Source organism: Cheilinus undulatus, linkage group 10 (assembly GCF_018320785.1).
Source record: "Cheilinus undulatus linkage group 10, ASM1832078v1, whole genome shotgun sequence".
NCBI lineage: Eukaryota > Metazoa > Chordata > Actinopteri > Labriformes > Labridae > Cheilinus > Cheilinus undulatus.
In genome coordinates, this window is record NC_054874.1 from 45,270,074 (window position 1) to 45,293,957 (window position 23,884).

General features: G+C 38.7%; 1 protein-coding gene across 1 annotated transcript in view; it reads left to right on the top strand.

Moving 5' to 3' along the window:
* ppargc1b (peroxisome proliferator-activated receptor gamma, coactivator 1 beta) overlaps positions 1-23,884 on the top strand; it is a 180,069-nt gene that overhangs the window by 124,407 nt on the left and 31,778 nt on the right. Inside the window, exons 2-3 of the mRNA XM_041797482.1 lie at positions 3,337-3,522; positions 10,877-11,077. Coding sequence (XP_041653416.1) covers positions 3,337-3,522; positions 10,877-11,077 — 387 coding nt within the window. The remainder of the gene's footprint in view (positions 1-3,336; positions 3,523-10,876; positions 11,078-23,884) is intronic.

Sequence of the window (23,884 nt, forward strand, 5' to 3'; positions counted from 1 at the left end):
AACAGTCACTTCCCTTTGCAGTGAGTCACGTCCACACACTTCCTCTCCTTCTCCTTCTCTTCTGTTCTCAGTGACGTGGCTCAGTGTTTCTGTCTGAACCTCAGACGTGTGTTGTGACTGTAGACCACGTGGCCGCTAACTACTAACAGAGACATGATTTTATGCGGGTGCTGTTTCTGAAGACTCAGGGTTCTCTTTTAGTTTTTGAAGACTTCTTGTGGGTTATCCGGGGGTTTGTAGGAGGTTTTTGAGAGAATTCAGGAGATTTTTAAGGCGATTGCAGCATTTCTTAAAAGGGTTAGAGGGCTTCCTGAAGGGGTTTACAGGGCTCTTAGAGGTTAAAGATACTTGACACGGTGTTGTAGGGGTATTTGAAGAGGATTTTGGGTGTTTTAGGTGGTTAGAGGGTGCTTTAGGGGCAGAAAATGGCTTGATTTTCAAAGTTTCAAAAAGAGTCCCCAATAGGGTCAATGTAGGTCATAGGGCACCTTGAGGAAAAAAACAAAACCTTTAAGGAAGAGGGGTTTACGAGGAAGCTTTGGGTTTAAAAGCTGTAAAACTGTTTCACTAATAGTACTGAAGTCTTACATTACTTAGGAGTATCAGTACTAATATTGTGTCATTATTAGGCATAATTTGAGAATTAAATGGGTCATATTGGAGTTTGGAGTGCTAAGGAGTAAAAGAGATTCTCAAACGGCTCTTCATTCATCTAAATGGCATGAAAAAAACATTTTAGGTACTGGTATTTCACTCATTATTTGGCCTAATTTGAAAGATTAGAAGACATTTTGGGGTTCATGCCACGAGGCTCTGAAGTCCACAACAGGTTTTCATGGGTGACCCTAGAGGGGCAAGGGGTTTACTCTCAATTTCAATCTCAGAATCTCAATTTCTAAGGATCTGATTACCTCTAATGGGTCCCACCAATACTATAAACAGCACTTGGGACTTCAGAGCCTCTTTGTTGATCTAAAGATTGAGTGTAGAGCATTAGTTCAGTCAGGCTAAGGCATCAAGCGTGCCATAAATGTGAGATCAGCTAATCTCACGTAAGCCCTAATCAGCTGATGGCCATATTTAGGCCTGGCTATGCTTTGTTGCTCCCTCAGCAAGCCAGTTTTTCCAACCCTCCTCCACCCCAGCTCTTCCTCTATGCCATATCTGACTTAATCAGTCATTCTGTTGTCACTGATGCCTGCTCTGCTCTGGGTTTCTCCCTGCTGCAGGCTTTCCTTGTATGCACAGGAATAGTGGGAATGTATGCTGTTTCTAATTGATGCTTTCCACGTAGGCTTGTGGAAGGGTAGAGGGATCCCAGAACAGCCACTCTGCCGATTATGAATAACAGCAATGAAAGAAAAGAGTAGAAACTTCCAATAAAGAGAACAAAAACATAGCTGCAATCATGTGTTTCTTGAAATCTTGAAATAAAGCCTTGAACCTCTTAAATCCTTAGATGTTCATTCAATTCCTGAAGTTATGCCAAGATATTTCTTAAGCAACAGAACTTTAAATGTCTTGATGCATCTCAAAGACCAGCAGAGCCCTTAGAAAAGTCAATAAGGCATAAAAGTTATTACTCAACCCTTAAGGAGTGTAAGCTAAGTTTCACAAATGGTTCAGAAGTCGTCTTTGACTTTGTAAGGGCTCTTTTGGTTCTCTAGGTTCATCATAACTTTCTTTATCTGAGGGGTTCAAGGCTTGATTTTTAAGTTGGACAAGGCAAGGCAGGTCCCCAGTGAGGGTTGAAGGTATTAGAGGGCTCATTCAGAGCCAGACAGAACTTTCAGGAAAGGCATCAAAGCGACATTCTGGGGTTAAAGTTTTCAGAAAGTCTCCAAAACTTTGATGACTTTCAAAGGGCTCTCTTGGTCTGTGAGGTGTGTCCAAACTTTTTAGGTATTGCTGCCTTTGAGGTCATTTGAGGGATTTAAGGGATGTCAGGGTTTAAGGTGTTCAATGCTTTAAGACTGAATTGAACCAAGAGACTCTGAAGTCTTCAATGAGGTTTTAAAGGGTTGGAAGGATCCATAAGGGGCACCAGAATTTAGTTGGTCTTTCGTGTATTTTAAGGGATTCCAGAGGCATTGGGAGGTCCTCGATGTTAAAGAATTTGTTTCAAAGTTTTACCAAGTCCCAGATGAGGTACCAGAGGGGTCACCAGATGCATCAAGGCAGACAGAACTTTTCAGTGATCATTTGGGTAGTTGGTTTTCTTTAGAGGTTTGTTGGAGAAGGTTAAGCCCTGATTTCTGAGTGCCACAAAGGAAAATTGATGTCTTAAGTGAACCATTGATTCAAGAATGCTAAATTCTCTGTGAATAAATAGAAACTTTGCCACGGTATCCACTGAAATTGTCTGTATGAGCCCTGCAAAAACCTCTCTGGGTTGGTCTTTCCTAGATTTTGTGCTGCTGAGCAAATTTACCCCTTTAAAAGGTATTTGCTGTTCAGGAGATTAAAGAGATTTTCCTTGACGTATAAAGCACGGGAAACGAAGATTGATCAACCCTGTGTGACCAAAGAGTCCAGAGATTAACTAGACTAAACCAAGGGGCTCATTTCACTGATTACCACACCGTTAACCAGTGAAGGGGAACTAATCACCCGACGGCCCATTAGAGTCACGGTTGCACGTTGTTTTGAGCCACAGGGAGATGTGAGAGCCACATGAATGAAGAAGATCCAGATAGGTCCTTCTGGTGTACATGACACGTTCCTGTCTAATCCCGCACGGCGTTGGTGCAGATGCCTCTGTTGGTTTCAGTGTCGAACCTCCTCTTACATGAAAGTCTCATTATCTATAATGAGAAGCTGTTGAGAGATGAGAGGCTGTTGATGGGAGCTCCTCGTGACTCTGACTGTGAACAGTGTAATAATATACAGTATATGCCAGATGATGGAGGCTTTTATCCAAAGTACCTCCTGTACTTCAGCTGCATACATATTTTAGAAAGGAAGGCCCAATGGGAACTGAACCCCTAATTTTAACAATGGAAGTGCTGAACTTCACAGGAAACATAAATCTTGGCAGTCTCGTACAGGGAACAGAATAATTTCCCATATTGGGTAGCTCGTGCTTTAGAGAGCAGAGAAAACATCACTTCCTTTGTGATCGCACAAGAGAGCAGAGCAGCAGACACGGGTGACGCATGTATCATCTCTCACTGAAGATCTCTCCAGCTGTGATCAGCACCTCCAGTGTTTTGGGTTCATGTTTTACAAAGTGATCCGTGCACTTTTGTTGCATCTTAAAAAAGACAATCCACCCAGGGGAATTTCTTTAATCTTGATGTTTGACTAACATGACCTCTATCTCCTTCTGTCTTTCAGTATGGGGAGGAGGAGGTGTGTTCGGACCGATTGGACACTGACTTTCCGGACATCGACCTCTCCCAGCTGGACACCAGTGACTTCGACAGCGTTAACTGTCTCAGCGAGCTACAGTGGTGCAACGATCAGCCAGCAGACGCTTCGCCCGCCTCCATCCACTACAGTACGGCAGATGAGCTCTTTGAGGTGAGGCATCATCTCCATAGTACAGTTCAGTTACTGTTTGACTGTTAAACCAGCCATGAAGACTGCAAGGGCGTTGGTTGCAAACAAAAAATCTTCTTCAATGTCCTTCCATGGTAAAACCGAGTTTTGATCTCACGTCTCACTTAAATACAGTTTCAGTCACTAATTTGCTTTGAAGGCGATTCAGTAGACTGACTGAAGAGACAGTGAATGCAAGGATCTTACAATGTTGACCTCATAAACAAGCCCTCACTTAAGAGAGGAAGCTTCTCCATAAGTCTGGTTAAATCCAGACTGATTTAGTTTCAAAGCTGATCTTTAAAGTTGGCATTTGAAGTGGACATTTCTTCAGTAAGATAACCAAAAACTCTTCTGTTGTTACCCTTAACTCAACAAAGGTGATTCATAGGGCAGTCAAAATGACTGAACTCCTCTCATATTGTCTAGAACAGTAGCTCCACATCCTATTTCCAAAAGGCCTGTCTACATGCATGTGTGAAAAGGTAAAAAAAGTACTTTTTATACTAATTTTCAGATTTTAAGAGCTTTTCATTAAATAACAAAGCTGGAGTATTTTACCCTAGAAATCATAAATGCATGTGAACCAAAACATAGAATTCTTGGCATTATAAAGTTGCAATGCTGAAAATCCAACCACTGTCATTAGTTTGGTTTCTTGTAAATTTTTGACATTACGCTGTTGTAAATTTACAGTTTTGAAAAACTGTTTGAGTTTCTAATGCAAATATTTAAGACTCTGTAAACTTGGACATTTTTAGTTTTTCTAAAAAATGTTGGGCTTTTAAACCAAAATTCTGAATTTGCTTTCTTGTAAATAAATACAACTTTAAAATCTCACAAAACCCAGACCCCAGGTTGGGAACCACTGGTCCAGAGAATATCTTTTAAATGGCTATTAGACTCAATCTTGTGTAGCCTTTGCCAAAAATAACACAGTCCTCCATGCATGCAAATTAAACTGCAATTCTTGATGACTTATTTCATGAAAACAGTGTTTTTTGGAATGAAAGTGTCCTGTAGCCAATTGCTTTATCTACCAATTGAAAATTTTCTGGGAATGAGCCTTGGCATTTCTTTGTCATAGCAAAGGCTTATTTACTTCTGCTACAGAAACGATTGAATAAGGAGAATTTTTGCCTAACATTCAAAACCCCTGAGAAAGCTTCATTGGCCACCAGCCTCTGATTATTCAAATGAAAGCAGATGTAACAATGGAAGACTTTCAGCTTTGATATGCCTTCCAGAAATCATAGAAAATAAGGCTTAAACAAGGCTGATCAAGGGAAAGAAAAGAGACTATTTTTAACACTTTTCAATAGATGTAGCACACATGCATCAATAACACTTTTATCAAACCAAGTATTTACATATGGGCACTCAGAGTACAAATATGTATACTTGATTACTATTTGAGTTCTTAGAGTTATTTTGTGGGTTTGTTTTACTTCCAAAAGATATTCCTCACCCCTCCTATTAGAAGTTACTGTTCGATATTTTTTAAAGTCTGCTCTACTTTTGTCATTTATGTTAAGATATCACCAAACTGTAGACATGACTCCAACTTTGCCCACCTTCTCAAATAAGAGGCTAACTTTGTGCTCAAATTATTTTGGGTATCAGCAATATTTTATGAGTACAAGTACTTATGCTTGATACTAGCTGTATCTCTAGGAGTAACCATAGAGTATTATCTTCTGTATACTAAGACCCATATTTTATTAATTTCCACTACTATTAGTGGTTAGGGAACTGAACAATTTGCAAAAATAATCTAATTGCAATTTTTTTTCGTGATATTGCAATTGCGATTTGATACGCTATTATTATTAGATTACTCAACTGATGCATTTTTCAACATATTCAAGAAATAAATCAATATTATAACCTACATTCAGTCAGGAACACTCGTACATTTTACTATTTCATTGCAAAATGGATCTAGCCTACAGTTTTACTTGGCAGAGAAGGCTCTACTCTAAAGATGCTACCTGGGTTAGTCATGAAGCATGCTTTGACTTTCCAGGCAACACATGGCTAGAAACCCCCATATGGGTGGATACCTAAATGTCAATGTGTATTGAAAAAAAATTAAATTATTCCAGAAGTAATTAATCCATAGTAACATGAATCAGAAAATATGAAAGCAACAAGCTTTAAGCTATAAAGGAGGCAGCTAGGGTGGAGGAGGTTAAGTTTGTAAAGCTGCTGCTAGCAATAAATGTATTAAACTGCTATTTTGACATATTTCAAGTTTAAGAAATATTGTAACTTCTGCGATTTGTAAATTTCAGCGATTTTATCTTATTTGGGATTAATTGCCGAGCCCTATTAATGGCGGGCAGTAACCATTTACCATTTACTCTGTAGTAGTGTTAACTCACTGGTACCACTGCTAAAGCTAAGTTAAACCATTGATAAACATGGCACCACTGGCAAATCCTTCACAACAATAAAAGTCTGAGGTTGTGCTTTTCTCTAAATGCTTTTACTGTGAAGGCCCACTTCAGGAAATGTGGTGTTGTTGGTCACAGCTTGGCAGACCTCTTATAAAAAACTTAGACTCTCACTTTCTCATCATTTTTCTGTTATTAGGTAAGAATATAATGCAGGGCCTGAATCCTGCCTCAGAATACCTAATTTCCATAAAAGTCTAGCTTTATAAGCTGCAGGCATTTTGCCAACAAGGACAGTATGTCCATACTAAAAACCATACATAAAGAGTATTATTTTTTCTGGGTAGAGCCTTTTAGTGATTTAATTGTTACATTGATTTGGTCTTCCTTCTTGTAAAGCGCAGTCCTAATTGCCCAAAACTTTAATAAAACTTGTCCTTGGGATCAGAACAAGCAAACCCTGAAATTTGGACAAGTTGTAAGCCTCGAGGGTCTCTGCCAAAGAAAGCAATTCTCTGCTACACTGCATGTAACCTTATGGTGAAAGCAGCCTATCAGATTGGTTCCAATAAAAGCCCTCAGGCTCCAGTATCAATTGTCCTTGCTGGGTGAATTCAGGGAATACCCTTGTTGTTGTTCTTCATCTGTGATCCAACCCTGGATCATTGATCGTCTATAGGTTTCCAACCACAGCCATGTCTCGTGGTCCCATTATGGAGGCTAAATTGAGTGCATCTCAAGAATAAAATCTCAGCAACAGAGAGATAAAGTAGCATTTGGGTCCAGATCATCAGCTATGTAATGCAACTCTGCTGGTGGAAATTGCTTTGATGCTGCGATGCACCGCAGAGTATTGGTTAAATGAAGACAGGCAAGGCATGATGGGAATGCAGGTGAGGTAAACACAGACTTTGTCTGTCTGTACTCCCTTGATTTATATTCTTATTTCGATTCCCATTAGCTGACGCCGGAGTGACTGTTTGTCTTCCTGCTGTCGACGCCAAACTTTATGACACAGTTAGGACTCGAAGTACAGCATTAAGACTAATAGATATTGCTATTGACTCTGAAATCTTTACGAGAATGCTGCAACCACTAGACAAAAGAGAAGACATCTCTGAACTTTTCAATCATTTTCCTTCCTTCTACTTTGCTGTCTTTAATTTATCTTTTCAGGACTAAAGTTAGGTTTTCAATTCATATTATCTGTTTTTTGTTGTATAGACATCATTCTTTCTTTCTCTTTTTTTTCCCCTAACTTGATACATGCCTTTCCTCTCTGTTTCGATTTAACTCTTAACGTTGTTCTCCTTTCTATCTGACTATTTCTGTAGCTCAGAGGCCTTTTAAAGATTAACAGATATTTCTCTAAGCCTCCATATCTCTGCTTCAATCCACCCCCCCACCCCCCACCCCCTGGCATATTATATTTTTGCCAATGTTGTATTGATCACACTAATACAGTGGAGGAGACGGTCAGATGGCGTTTGCTTATAAACACAGAGTAATGAATAGAGTGATAAGCAGACAGATGAAGCCCCCGGTGTCACTGTCTCTCTGCTGTCTGTCAATACACCACTTATTTACAGAAGTGTAAAGGAATCTAATCCCATGTCGGGCAGGATTGATTCGCTCTTGTGTGTGGTCGGACATCATTTAACCTTGGAGAGTGTAGCGAGGGAAATAAAACAGACAGAAAGGTTAAGGCAATTACATGTCATCACTTTTGCAATAATAGTAGTGCTTCATTCTCTCCCTGATCACTTTATTAGGTACACCTGTTCAGCTGCTCATTAGAGCAAATCTCTAACCAGCCAATCACATGGTTGTTACCAATGCATTTAAGCATGCAGACATGGTAAAGACAATGGGCTAAAGTCGAATTAGAGCATCAGAATGGGGAAGAAATTTGGTCTTTGAATGAGTCATGGTAGTGGTAGCTGGTCTGGAGATTTCACTGATCTATGGGGAATTCAACACACAACCGTTTTGAGGGTGTACAGAGAATGGTACTGAAAAATATCTAGTGAGCGTCTTATCTTCTAGAAAGGTCAGAGAACATTGCCTCATGCCCTTATTTTTGTTTTATTAAAAAAATGTATTAGTCTAAAATAGAGAGAGATGATAAAGATCTGCAAATCTGTGATTATGTCTTAATCAAATAGAGTTACTCCTGTCATGCATTTAACCATTTATTGCAAAGCGGATATACAGGTTTTCTTGGCGTAAAAGGCTCTGTTCAAAAGATGCACCCTGGGTTAATCAAGCAGCATAATTGCATGACAATGCATATTGAATACAATGGAAGTATCTCAGAAGCAATTAAACCAGAGTAGCATGAATCTTAATATGAGGGTGCAACAAGCTTTATGCTATAAAGGAGGAGGCTGGGGTGGAGGAAGTTAAGCTTTGCCAGCAGCAGCATGGTGCATCAGCATTAATGCACCAGGAATTAGTGAGATATATGTCATATTGAAATGGACCGCCTTGTTGAGAGAAAGAGCTGTGATTGGCTTTGAGAGCTTTGAGGCGACTATTGGGATAGGCTGGCAATCAGCTGATCACAGCAGGGCATATGACTTCTGTCTCCTGCATGAAGTAACGCTAAGCTTCGTTAAAAAGTTGCAACATAACCAAGTAAATTAACCACTTTTTTGAAACTAAGGTATGCAAAAAAACATCTCTGAATAAATAATGCTATGGCTGTCATACGTGTGTATATGTTGGGTCTTTCTTGTCTTTCTTTCTAAGTTTTACCTCAATAAATCATTAAATTCTTTGTATGATAGAGTTGGGAAAAGTTTACAATAAAAGCGTTCTGTACAAACAAGGTGAGTTTCTTCACAGAAATGCCAAGTCAGGCTTTTACTTTAAAAATCACAAACTGGAAATTTAACCTAATTGGTTTATACATCTGTTAAAGCGAGGTAAATATGGCTCCCTTTACATTTTTGAAGGTCTTATTTGGCTGTAAGATGTGGGTGGTAAAAATAGGAGAGCAGTCTGTTTTCTAAATGTGTCTTGGCATGACGTACTCATGCAGGCAATCTGAAAAGCCGTCAATTGTTGTCGATGTTAACATGCACACTGAAATGAAAATCAAGCCTTGGTCATGCATCCAGTCTGAGAGAGCTGTGGCATGTTAAACCTTGAAGTAGATGGACCATAGCTAGATCTCATAGGGTGCCACTTACATTAGCTAAGAACAGGAAACTGAGGCCACAGTTCAAAGCGGCTTACCAAAATAAGGGAATAGAGGATTGGATAAACATTGCCTGTTCTGATGAGTCTCAATTTCTGTTTTGACACTGGAATTTTTGGGTCAGAGTTTGGCATAAGCATCATAAAAACATGCCCGACCACCAACAACACGACATGTCTAGTCGCTCAAATTAGCTTCTTTCCCATTCTGGTACTCAGTTTACACTTAAATGAAGTTTTCTTGACTGTACTGTCATGCCTGAATGCATTGGTTGTTGCCATGTGATAGGCTGATTAAATATTTGCATAAGTGAGCAGTTCAATAGGTATACCTAATAAAATGACCACTGGCTGAATGCAAATGCTTATACATTACAATGCCTTCTAGCTGTTTTTTCCTTCACTGTGGGATCCAGTTATCATCCAGCAACTCTAATTAATATCTGTCTTATTTAATTAGCCAATCAGGTAATATCTATTAGTGCTTTTGAATGTTCAAACATACCAGGAATGCAGAGAAAGCCCTTTGGATAATCATTTATCCACTGAGATGGATCAAACATAAGGAAAAAATGTAAAATTGAAAGAACTTCCCAGTTTGAAAAAGGCTTAATAATTACTTTGATACCAATCATAATAAGCTACATTTAAACCCATGCCTGTAGTTATATGTGGCATTTATGAAAATCAGATTAAAATAGGAATAAAGATGCATATTAAACAGATAGGAAACTGCAATGATAATTCTAAATTGTCATTGATAACCCTGCTGAGTTTCACTTTGATGCTGCTTACTTGTGACAGTGTTTTTGACCTCCTGTAGAAAATTAAAAATTCTGAATCATGTGTGAAGAGAAAGAGCAGCAGCAGGCCTGTGAGACAGAGAATGAATTTAAAAATAAATAGTTTGGCAGCCAGGAAGAGATAAAGCTGGATGATAAAATGAGAGAGACAGATGAATGGAGCTTGGTGGCTTCCCGTAGGCCAACCATGCTATCACCTCTCCACCAGACTCTGCTCTCAGCGAGATGGCAGCTCCATCACAGTAAACATCCTCCATGTGCATGTAACAGGAGGGATGGAAGGATGGAAAACTGACACATTTTGGACCATAATCCCAGATAGACGATATTTTCTGCTGATTATCTGTGAAATTGACCAAATCATCATTTGAGGTATTGAAAAGGGCATCAGCAATACATGAAAACAGAAGGAAGATAGTTGTGCAGAGGGATGAATACCTTCAATAAAAGTTCATGTTACTAACATTTGTGTTGCTTTCTTTACTGAGGACAATGTAGTAGTTTGGAATTGCTGGGTCATTTCTGCCTCATTCCTCCAATTCCCCATCCTCTAACTTCCTCCTCCTCTCTCATGAACTGACTTCTATCTACTGTAAATAAATGTCCTCTGATACCTAACATTTTTTGAGCGCAGTTGTGCTTAGCTAAAATGTTCAGTTCTATAAAATGTAGGGAAAAGTTATTAAGATAGAAGTTGACAAGGCAGAAAAAGGGATGATTGGATTTCCCAAAAGCTCATTAGTCAAAAATAATTGGAAATTAAAATTAAATGTTCATTTTTGACCTTGTCAGGGGTTCTCCCTTGTTTTCTGAGCACTCTCAGGACTTCCTGTCAGCGTTAGTCCTTTGGTTTAAGAATTGTGCTTGTTAGAATTGTACCAAACTATTATTTGAGTATTCTCAACAGTTTTCTCTCTCTGTGTTTGACTCATTCAGATAGAAGAGGAGAACGCGGCTCTGCTGGCCGCTCTGACCGACAGTTTGGATGGCATGGTGGATGCAGAAGTGGGCGGGCTCTCCGTCTTCCCCGCCCTGGGGGAGGAACCTGACCAGGAAGAAGAAGAAGAGGACAATCTTCCTCTGAAGGCTGAGGAATTCAGCCAGTCCCTTGGGGCCGAGACCGAGGACCCATCTCTAGTAAGAACACCTGTATACTTTGTGTCAGCAGCCGTTTTCCTCCACTGTGTTATTGAGAAAACAGTAGAGAGGGACCTCTGATCTCATCTTCCCCAAATGGTCCCTGCATCACTTCTACAACAAATATCTGAGCATTGCCGCCGTTTAAGAACTTGATCTTTACCTCAAATACCCCCATGATTCTTTTCTGCGGCTCTCCAAATCAAAAAGTCTCTCACAGTTCAAAAAGCACCGCCTGTTAAAGTAGAGCCTTTCATACATGCTTCAAACACCAGCCGCTCCTTCCCACCCGACTCTCACCCCTGCCAATCAGTGCCTCTCCTTTCCCATGCTCTCCCTCTCTCTCTTTCTCCCCAGTATCTTAATATGTCGCGTTTGCTAACCTTGATGTTCCCCCTCGTTGGCCTGCAACGTTCAAAGTCTGCCTTTAACTCTAGGAAAACAGAGGACCACCAAAGCACACAGCGACCTTTCATCCAGTCCCGTCTCATGTTGGTGTGCGGGATGCGTGTCTGTGTGTCGTGTTTTTGTATTTCTAAGGACCACGTGTTCTTACGAGTGTAGACAGAAGAGGTTAAAATCCACCACACTGAGAACAGATATGGCAGATACTGTTTCACAGTGATAGTACACAGATAAAGTGTGTTCGGGCAAATCATTAGATCGTAAATAATTCATTAAAATCCAGTAACAGTTTCCAAATAGCCTATTAATTTGAAACTAAAAATAAAATGATTTTTTTTATGTCTAACTTTAATAGATTATTGTATGTTTGCAAAAAGGTAATGTTCAACAAATATCAAGATGGAAGGGTAGGAACAGGGGAAAAAACGATTTTTTTCTTTACTCCTAACCATTTAAGTTAAAGCATAGTTTTAAATTTCTAGGTGTATTTTGATGGAGAAAAAAGCGATACATTATTCAGCATATTAAGAGGATTTTCTCTGCAAACTGCTTTTGAAACCCTCCTCCACCCCAGCTACTCCATTATGCTACATCTGACTGTATCAGTGTACTTCTGTTGTCATTGATGCCCGCTCTGCTCTGTTTTTTTTTTTTTTGTTTGTTTTGTTTTTTTTGCTGCTTCTCTCCCTGACTCAGGCTTTCCTTGTATGCACCGAAAGGACAGGAACATGTTGATTCTGCTTGGCGCTTTACATTTAGGCTTGTAGAAGGACAGTGGATCCCAGAACAGCCACACCGCCAAATATAAATAACAGCTGCTTGTGAAATTAGAATATAAATCACTGCAAATTATGTGTGTTTCTTGACATAGTGGTTCTGACTGAAACAGAAAAATGCTCTGCACGCAGCTCTGAGAGGCCCACGAAAGTATTGCCTATGTGTGGGGAACACTGATATACAGTACTGTGCCTGTATTGAACCTCTAGGTTCCAAATTTGAGGCTGATGCAAGGCGTAGATGAGGGGAGTTAGCTGCCTGAGCAGTGTTAATTTTGGCAGCTATTATTTAATTTTAGTCTTAGTCTTTAGATGAAATGTCTTGAAGTTTTACCCCCATTTTAGTCATTTCTACCCTTTTTAGTCTGGTTTTAAAAACCAGACTAAAAAGTCTTGTTTTTGACCATAAAAAGTCCTCACATTTCAGTCTTCACTTTAAGTTCAAGCATTTATTTTCTGGTGCCAAATCATGGTACTGTGTTCTCTGCACTCTGCCAAACCTGGGGTCCCTGCTTTCTACAGCTGAGAGACAAAATAGATACAGCTGCATTGTTCTTTGACGGATTTACCCACAGTGGAGAAATATCACAGATTTTGAATGCCCGACAAAAACTAAATTACATTTTAGTCTAGTTTTAGTCATCTTCACGAAAACTAAACTTACTCTTTGTCAGTTTTAGTCATTAAGGATCTATTTTTGTTTGTCTTAGTCTAGTTTTTGTTATGGAAAAAAAAAGCTGTTGAAATAGTTTTAGTCATAATTTTAGTTGACAAAATTAACACTGTGCCTGAAGGCACCATTGGATGGGAAGGATTAACACAACCCTGGTTGTACTCTGGATGTCCTTGCACATTATCAAGGGTATGTATATATAATACATACCCTATATAAAAAGTTAACAAAGCCCAACCTTCAGGGTACTTCAGAGTGCCATCCAAGCAGATAGTAGTAGAAGATTTGGCCAATTGTTCATGGGTGCTACCCACATACTAAGCTCTGCTGCTCATCCCACAAATATATGTTCCTTACAAATGTGGCACCATTTAAAGGAGAAATTAACAGGCTTTCCAACAGTATAAGATGTTTTTCTAAGAAGCATTGTTACAACAAAGAAATTATCTACCTGAAACACATGTCCTTTCTTTTTGTGCTAATTTTAAAATGTATAGAAATATAGAGTAGAATGTGCATAACACAAAATACGTACAAAGAAGCAGTAGAGGATCTATACAGATTTGAAGGTTTGTTAGTGTTGACGTTATGGTGCACGTAATCTAAATATCTATCAGGTGAAATCTGCTCGCTGCATCTTTATATTTTGACTGAATGCAAGCAATTCAACCTTTATATCTCTGTGATTGTATCATGATGACATGCACCTTGTCAGATACGATGTTTCTCTGGGTTTGTGACTTATGACAAGTTCATTAGAAATGTTTTAATAAAATTAGGCCTAATCATGCTAAAATGTGATTTTTTTTTTTTTTTTTTTTTTGCAGTTTTGCTGTTTTGCTGTTCTTCAAACACCATGAAGTGTGAAACTGCTTTAAACTTTAGGTTTGATAGCTGATCCAGCCATTACTGGTAGAATCAATGTTGTGATGGACAGACTGCCTTTTAAATTTTAACTAGGTTTAGGTTTAAGGATCTTGGCTAGAAGTTACAAAATGTCCTCACAGGTTTAGTAGTCCATATGTTTGTGTGGTCCGTTAACACGTGCTCCAGTGTATGTTGTGAACCCTTTGCACTCCCCCGTCTCTTTTCACACAGTGCTGCTGGATGCCTCTTTCTCTCTCCCTGTTTCTATAGGCCCCTCCATCGTTCCCTGAACCAGACTTCCAGGAACAGATCTTGTTTTTCTCTCCTCACTCTGCCCCTCTGTTATCAGCCCCAGCCTGCACCTGAACCCCGTCCCCCCCCCCCCATAAAACTAACCTCTATCTAATCAAACAGGAACAACAAATTGCTGTATGTCTTTACAGTGAATTTTGTGCCCTACTTTCTCCTGGTTTACCCTGCTGTCAGGAGAAAGCAGACCTGTGCCGGCTCTGGAGCTTAATTGAAGCAGGAAGCTATTTCACTGTAATAAACGACTTATGATTACGGCTGTAATGCGGCCTTATTGCACTTGTCAAGATGAATCCAACCTGCTTCCTTAATTTGACTTAAATTTCACAGCAAAGAGGGCTGCCTGCAAGGTTTTCTTGTGTTCTCTGATTTAGTGGGAGCCTACAAAGATACCATTGTTTGGAGGTCATCACTCATGTTGGATAGCTGAATACCTTCAGCGTAAATATTCACAGAGCTGCACTGCCTCCCTTTTTGCATTTACACACTGAATCGTGCTATAAAATAAGACTGTCAGTGAAGCCAGAGGGGGTTTGTTAGGCTCCTCAATGAAAGGCTGGATGTTAAGCAATACTTCTGGTCCAGGGAAGCAAACTAAGTGAAAAACAGAGCTCCAACTGAAACACATGAAAAAGGTTCAGACATGTCTACAAGGCAATCAGAGGATGGGCAGATTTGGCTCTTAGGTTATGTTTTTCAGTCTGTCTTTCCTTTTATCCAGAGTTACTGAAAAATTTGATGAATTGCTTTTGACATTTGGTGTAATGATGGCCATTACCCAGCACCCATGGCAGCCAGAGAATGAATACTAATGATGCTTACTTTAAGACTTGGCACACTAGGATTTTGACTGTTGTGGTGAAAATCACCATTTGGTGCTCTGCCTTAAAACTTGGGGCCAATCCCATTTCTACCCCTTCGCTCTTATCTTAGCATTTCTCTTTGGTTTTGTGCGTTCACCACAGGTGAAGGGGTATCCCAATTCTCTTTTGAATTGAGGGCTACATAGCCCTTGAAACAACCACACCCAACCAAGGGGAACGATGAGTTTTCTACCATGTACTGTGTTTACTTGTGAAATGGTACAATGGATAATGAAGGAGGCGCAAATATACAACAGTTGTGTTTTCTCAAATATTCGATCTTTAGCTAGTAGGGATGGGAGTTTTTTGTATTTTCTGTATGTGAACATGTAAACCAGGGCTATTAACTTTATAAATATATGGAAAAGATTCAGCATGAAGATCCATAGTATGAACAAGATGGTCGAAGCTTTATTGTCACCTTCAGCAACACTGTTTATCAGCAATGTGTGATGATGAACAGCAAACATGGCGTCTTGTTTCTTAAGGGAAGGTTTTCACCCTCACCACTTACCACTGTTTCAAGGGGCAAGGGGAAGGGGTAGAAGAAGGGGGAGGGTTAAGGAGTAGAAATGGGATTGGTCCTTGGTATACCCAGTCAGCAGAATATGATGAAGAAAACTTTTCACATTTCCTGTGATGATGAGGTATGCTTAGCATGATTTTCCCTCTCCTATCTGCTTGGAAGCTAAATATTAAACTTGTTCAGTATTTATTATGAGATTTTCTGTTGTATGGAGGCAAAACCAAGGGCAGCCAAGCAGCCATGATTTGGACTGATATGCGGAATGGAACAATGGCCAATAAGGAACCAAAGGAGGAAGCAGCAAACACAGCCATGGCAACGATAGTAAACGTGAAGCATTAAGTTAGATGGACCTCAGTAATGGTGGAGCAGCTTGTTTATATGTGGCAACAGCATGAGTGTTAACACAGTGCGTAAACACTAAGGTAGACAGTAGCTACAGCTAGCAACATTCAGCTTGTAGACTCTGACGTTGCATGTAATCATGCAAGTTTTGGAGAGGGAATTATAAGAATGAACGATTAAAAATGCAATTATTTTTTCCTGTGTGGGGTCTATCATGTGTTAAAAATTGGTTAAAATTAGGTCTGGTCAATTAATCGCATATTAGATTAAATCACAATATGGCCTGCTGCAATTTTCAAATTGCAGAAGATCCAGTACTTCTTTAACCTGAAATTTGTGTCAAAATACCAGTTTAGAACTTGTTTTGCAGCAGAGATGATATGCATTATATATCATGCAATCATTTTAGTGCCATATTTTTAGAATATTGTACAAAGAAAGTCCTATTTTCTTCATTTTTGGATGTTTTTCTTACTTAATATGAGAATTATATAAAAACTATCATTCCTTTGATACACCAGTTCATATTTGCAAAATGAGTCAAAAATCATTACAATAAGATATATTTTTTAAAATTATTCAGCCCTAGTTCAACCTAATAAATGTGTTGGTCTGACTATAGAGTGAATTATTGCTTGTTTTTGTGGAAAATGCATGAGACGAGGAACTTAATAAATAATCGCATATTAAATCACAATTGCAATATTCGGTAAAAATATCAGAACTAGATTATTTTCCCAAATTGTTCGGCCCTAGTTAAAATGTCAGAAATCTTTTAGAGTTTGACAGGCTTTACTCTAACTTTTGATTCCTACGGTCAATGGTTGAAAGAGTTGGTTAAAAACAGAAAAAAAATGTTGGGGATTTGACTCGAGAGAAAAGACAAATCAGCAACCATGGCACTAAACTGTGAAATTGGACTGGGTCAAAATTCTGAGTCAAATATAGTCTTAAACCGACCTGACGTTTTGATTTCAAATACACAAAGTTGAAATAATTCTATTTTTACAGATTTAAAAGTTTGGAGCCTCCCATTGTCTTTAATGAGCTGGGATCATACTTTATATTTTACCCTACTGCATGTTTAAGACTGTAGGGCCACTTTTGTAAGTATTACAAGACGCTCAGTCTTCCTTGTATCAGAGGGAAAATGCCCCAAGGCAGGGACATTCCTTCCAAATTGTTGGAAATGATAATGGCTGTAATGACCTTAGTAAGAGAATAAAGGATAAGCATCCAAGCGTTATCTTAAAACATTTGGGTACACTTTGCTGACATGGTGACAGCAAACAAGACAAGGAGGACAGGGCTGGTTTTGTTGCTGCTAAATGCCATGGAGGTATTGTTTAGTCCAAAACAACATGCTCATGATACTGAGAGGTCAGGCTACCAGATGCCATCATTCTTACTGTTGTGTTGCAAAACATGGTGGCCCTACACATGACTGCTCTGCCCTTGTTTCACCTTGAAGACTCCTTGGTTATCAGTCAGCTCAGTCAAAATAAGAATGAGGGTAGGCTGGTTAATCAGTCACGCCGGCTGGTTTTTCACAGTTTCTACCTCCATCTAGTGAGAAAAGACACCGAAGGTCAAATGAGAAGTGGCAGATTCGGTTAGATAGTACAGTAAGTGTGGTTCAAACCTCCTTCATCATACATATCAGCTAGATTTCTTTGAATTTCTGACTCTCCCAGAAGTTTACTTCATAATCCATCTCATTGTAGAGCTGTTTTTTTACTGCAGCAGTAACCAGCTGTGATTCATCCTGCACCAGAACAGCAAGCCATTCTGTAACAGTGGAGCTAAAAAAGCCCTTTCCTATCCTCAGACAAGTTGCACTCAGTCAACTGGTTGTTGCTTCATTCCTCTGACTGCTGGCAAGATAACACACTTTCCCAAAAGTTTCCTCACACGTACAGGTGCCTGTTTCTGTCACACGTCCATGCACTACTATTACTACTGAAGCTCCTGTGAGGCTTCTTCTAGTTCCCACCTCTATTTCTAACACTGCTGTTTCTACCAGAACTTTTTTCAATCTAGTCCCTGGAGTGCTGGTTTTGTTTTCCTCCAGGCATCAAGTTTATGACTGTCAAGGCAAGCCAAGTCAGAGTTTTCCATTCCTGAACTTAAAACAAGGACTGTGCCATTTGCAGTCCCAATGAACACTGATGGGTGGTTTCCTGATGAATAGGAAAACTTTATTTTTATTTTGTATTTCTTTTACAGTGGATTAACAGACAATAGCAATGCAAGTACCCTACACAAAGTGTCCACATGGTGTTTGAATTGTCCAATTTTACACTCTGCTATTGGCAGAGCTGCAGCTTTCCTGGTTCATTGATGTTTTCAAGATTTGTTTCTTCTCAGATTCAGTCCAAAACAAAATATACATGCAAACAAATCAGAGAAATAATCCTGCATTATTGGTATAAACTGACCATTACAAGTTTAATTTTTTCTGTTATCTGACATTTTAAGATTAATTTGGTTAAATTGTCTGAAAAAGTCTCTTTACTCACTAATTCAGGAGACTGTGGACATAGAACAGAATATTTCCATTTTACTGTATAGAAGTCACATCATCCTGCATCCTCTGTCTCTAGATCAGTGTCACAAATAGCAACCTGACGTTCAGATCCACTCACACAGAAAAGCCGGCTGTAATTACATTATTCTGTTTACTCTACTGAAGCTGCCAGATGTGTGTTTGCGTGTGAGTGTGTGTGTGTGTGTGCTTCATCCCTTGTTTCCATCAGTTGAGTAGTTTACGGTCACATGACTGCTGTCAGTCGGCTGCTGTCACTCATGTGTTCAGGCCTGAGTGTGGCGCTGCCCTCTACTGGTGAGGAGTGATACTGGAGGGTCTTTATCTGCTCATGTATGATTCACTGTCTACCTGTTTGATATTTTCAAAGCTTGACTGGTTTGGTTTGATACTCCTTTCTATTTCCCATTTGCATTTTGATTCAGTAATATGCTTTGAAATTACGATAATTCAAATTGAGAAGTTTAAAAAAGTACTTCCTTGACAATCTCTATCCTTTTTATTGCTCTTGTTTTTATTTTCATCAGTTAAATTAGGAAAAAAAAGATGTTGATATGCAAATTTGAGTATAGATGAAAAGATAGGCTTTTACTTAATAATAAGGCACTTTGGCCTATATTACTGCTGTGTGATAGTTATTGCTTTTTTCAGTATTTATAAAATAATAATTAAATAAACAGGTATTTCTAATATCATTGAAAAGAAATTAATTATTTTTGTAATTTTCTTTTATAAGAGGCCTTAAACAGACATACATCCATATTTTTCATTTTACCATCATCATAAGGCACCTTTTAGCTTTTAGCTCAGTCAGTTTTAGCCTTTTTCACCAGATCTCAAGAAATTCACTCATAAGTGGGAAAACCAGCACTCTAGCATAAATAGGTTATGGGCGAGATAAAGAGTTAAAGGTGCAATATGTAGATTTTTTGCAGAGAAACGAACAAAAGACAGACGAAACCTCTTTTACATTTATTTTTTAAATAAAGCGCCTGATTTACCTCAAACATTTCCAACATTTTTAAACCAAATAAATCCTTGTTGTCTTACAGAACGTGCTTTCACATGGCTTATTCATTAGTGCCATGAATGTTAACACAATGGTGTAAAGAAGCATGAACTGCTACTTGAAGCTACCTTTCTGTTGCTGTAACTAGTTCACATTTTTGCCGCTAACTTGTAATGGACCACAATTTTTCTCTTCCATCCAGTGTTAATTTTGTCGGCTAAAACTATGACTAAAACTATTCGTCCACCGCCGTTTTTTCCATGACAAAAACTAAAATAAGACTAGCAAAAAAGGATCTTTGATGACTCAAACCAACAAAAACTAATGTAACATAGTTTTTGTCGGACATTCAAAATCCATGAAATTTCTCCACTGTGGGTAAATCTGCCAACAAAACTATGCAGCTATAGCTATTCTATCTCTCAGCTGAAGAAAGCAGGGACCCCAGATTTGACAGAGTGCCAACTATGAGTTGGTACCAGATTTAGGCAAGAAAATAAATGTTTGGACTAAAAGCAAAGACTAAAATGTGAGGACTTGTCATGGACTCAAACTAGACTAAAATGTTCAGAGTTTTCGTTGACTAAAACTAGACTAAAACTAAAATGCATTTCATGTAAAGACTAAAACTAAGACTAAAATTAATTATAGCTGCCAAAATGAACACTGTTTCCATCAACTGCTCATTCTGCCATACAAGCTTCTGCTGATTCTCCTGTCTGTGGTGTAATTTGAATGTATTTTGGTGGGTCAAGACCCAAAAGTTGGTCACAAATGTATCCCTTGAAAAATATTGAGTATTTTTGTTGTGGCAACTGGTGTATGATGTATGGAAGCCTTGAGCAGACATTTACTCATATATTGCTGGCATCAGACCAAAACCTTGTATCTTCTTTTTTTTTTTTTTTCATTCGTCAGTGTTATTGGTCACCCTTTACAAATGCCACTGGGTTTAGACAAATTTCAAAGCAATTAAAAGTGTTATAAAGATGCTGACTTTAATTATTCAGATTATTATAATTATGATTATTATTTCAAAAATACCTTTTTTTGGTCCTTGAAAAGTGGTGTGTCTGGAGATATGAAGTTTTGGCCTGATATCAGGGGTGTATTATTTTGCTTGGATGTAATTTTATTGCATCAATCTGTAAATTTGAGACAGTATCTATTCATGTAGATTTATTTAATTGCATATATATAAGTCAACTTTTTTCTTTTTTTTCTTTCTTTAGTCTGGGCTGATTGTTTGGGTTACTATCAAAACATTACAATTTGAGCCAGTATTGAAATTCAAGCAGATTGTAATGCTGACACACTTGCCATTGCCTTCAATATAATGAGGATTAAGCTGAATAAGCAAAGCCAAATGTGGACTGTTTTAGAACTAAGAACAGCTTTTCATACATGGAAAGGTATTGAGATGATTTCACATTGCCGCCGTCTACATTCACAGAGTGTTGGAGTTTCACCTGCTAACTCATAAAGTTTGAGTTCACTCCCTCATTGCTTTATTCTGTCCAAGAGCCCACTCACATGTTCTGTAATGTGTTTGTTCCTCAGCTGGTGTGTTTGTATTCATCCGTCATTGTGTGTACGTCACTCTATTTATGTGTGATTGCACTAGCACCTCCTCTTTTCTACCCTGCACTGTGAGTGTGTGTTTGTCCCAGCACAGAACAAGGCCTTCATTGATGCTGCCTGTGCAGCTCTGGAAGGCGTCCAGAGTAGAGTAGAGTAAAGCAAAAGAAGAGCGGAGAGTGTTTGAGGGCCCCGGATGCTGCCCGAGGGCTTTCAGTATTTCACACAGACACAAACCTTCAGTATCCTCTTCATTTCCCTCAATGAGACTTTAGAGGAGCATCATCATGAAGTCTGAGCCAAGTTGGCTCGCCCACTAACGGGCCACAGTGGCCCCATTAATGATGTGGGCGATCGTGTACTGTCAGTCATCTGACCCGGATAGTATTCTGTAGTTACAGCCAGCCAGTTGTATTCATTAAAGCATCACCGTGTTACACAATAGCAGTGTTGTAAATGGAAAATAGTACAGCTATCATCCCTGGACAATGATCTTTGGTTTTACAGCAAATAACCACCATTAAAAACAGTAATTAGTTCCATTTATCTCACTGAAAAATGGTTTTATGCTTCCTGCCAAAACAGTTTTATCTAAAATGACCCTAACCTCAATAATTTTAGAAAGTACATTCTCATAAAGATGCATGCCAAACTTAAAGGCCCATAAAGTGACATTAAAAGCCTGTCCCAGATATATGTGGTTCCTGATATAAAGTTATAAAGGTCAATCCCTAGATTTGAGGTTATTTACAGATACTCTGGCAGCATCATAGAAGTTAAGAGCAATATAAAATAACAAAGATAACAACAAGAATACAGGATCATCATGGATATAAAGCATTTTAGTGTGTTTTCTCCTAGTTGGCCTAGTTGGCATTTTTGTACTGTTTTCTTATTAAATATGAGAATGACTAAACCCCTTTAGTGCAACAATTATGTCCAATTTTGTAATACGAGTCCAAATCATCAGAATTGGATATTTTTAAAGAATTTTTCAGTCCTTGTCTAGGAATAGAAGAGATTTAAGGAATAATTGCATATCAAATCACAATTGCAATGTTTGAGAAAAAAATCTCAATTAGATTATTTTCCAAAATCATTCAGCCCGAGTTGCATATAAGCAAAAAAATGTCTTCATTCAGGAACACTCTCATCAAACATTTTTCATTTTATTGGAAAATGGATTTGCAGTTTTACTTGGCTATGCTCCCCGGGTTATTCAAGCAGCATGCTTCGACTTTCCTAGGAGTGCATGGCTCGAAACCCCGATATGGATAGAAACATTTATGACAATGCATATTCAATACAATAAAACTTGTTCAAAAGCAAATAGTGGCATGAACCTGAATATGAAGTTGCAACAAGCTTCACGTTCTAAAGGAGGAGGCTGGGGTGGAGGAGGTTAAGCTTTGCTAGCAGCAGCATAGTGCAGGCACATTAATGCATGCAGGGATTAGTGAGAAGTATGTCATATTTGATTGAACGGCTGTGTTGGGAGAAAGAGCTGTGATTGGCTTTGGGAGCTGGGAGGTGATAATTAGGATCTGTTGGCCAATCACAGCTGAGTGTATGACTACCATGTCCAGCATGAATTAACACCAATGAGTTCATATTGTAAATAGTGCATTGTGAACATAACCTTAGACTGCAAGACCACAGACTTGGGGTCTCACACAAATGTGTGTCAGCCCTACAGTTGTTTGTCCTGCTTGAGAAGCACTAGGCCTGCACGTTTTTGGTCAAAATGATCATTTTTGTTCTGATGAATTGGGGAATCATGACAATGAAACAAGATTTTTAAATATATTTTTTTCTGGTGCTTATGTTAAAGGCATGTATACCGAAGAATGTGGGTATGATACTTAGGACTGAACCTCAATATGATAGATTAAAATGCATTTTACATAAACAATATCAATCAATCATGCATCTTCAATTGTAGGAAGGCAAAAACTGTGATCAAGATTAGATTAATTGTGCAGCCCCTAGAGGTGATAAGCTAGCCTTTATTTTCAACATTGCGCTTGACTTGTTTGTGAACTTAAACAGTATGCACCATATATTTGGTGAAGCTTACCTGTCTGTTCACTGTCTTTGGTTGTTGCATGTAATCACCTGTGCAGCCTGATCTGGAATTGTGCAAATTAAACATTCCTAGGGTTTAAAATCAAGGAGGCTTTGGCTCTGATTCACTCAGGGGCAGTAAAATGACTGTATTGACACCAAACAATTGGGCATTATTTAGATAACTGGTACAACAAACAACCTTAAAACACTTGGGGCAAACAACTGTACAGTAGTGTATAGCCAACCTAAATACGTTTGTTAGTTCTTGTTCAACAAAATTCCAACTTTTATGGTGTTGTGATCAAATTTACTGTGCAATAGAAGTTGAATACACCTGGTGCAGATGCTTGTGGACTTTTTTTTTGGTAACATATACCAAGTCCATGAAAATGTTATTTTCTGGTCCCCATTTTGTGATGCAAGGTATTTTTCCATGCTGTAAGTTCCCACTTGATTGTAAACTTTGAGGACACCCAAAACAAAAGCTCCAAATATGGCTGCCAGTCAATCCTTTTATGAGTCTTGTCTGAGTTGCTGAAACAGTGGCAATGAAAAAAAATGTGGGAGAAGCTGCAATTTTTAAGTATTTGGTGTTCTGAACTCTTAGCATAAATGTTAAAGACCTCTGTACTATGTTTCCCGCTTCAGTGTCAGAGCTGAGTTTTTAACACAGAATTATCGTATTGAAATGGTGCCATTTGACTTGTTGTATGCCCCAATAGTACTAGTATAGTAGTTAAGTTAATGGGTTCATTATGCATCTGACAGAAGTAACTATGTTGCTACCCAAGCAGACTTTTTAGCTCTTTGTACCATGCTGCAAGACTTTCTAGAGGTTTCCATT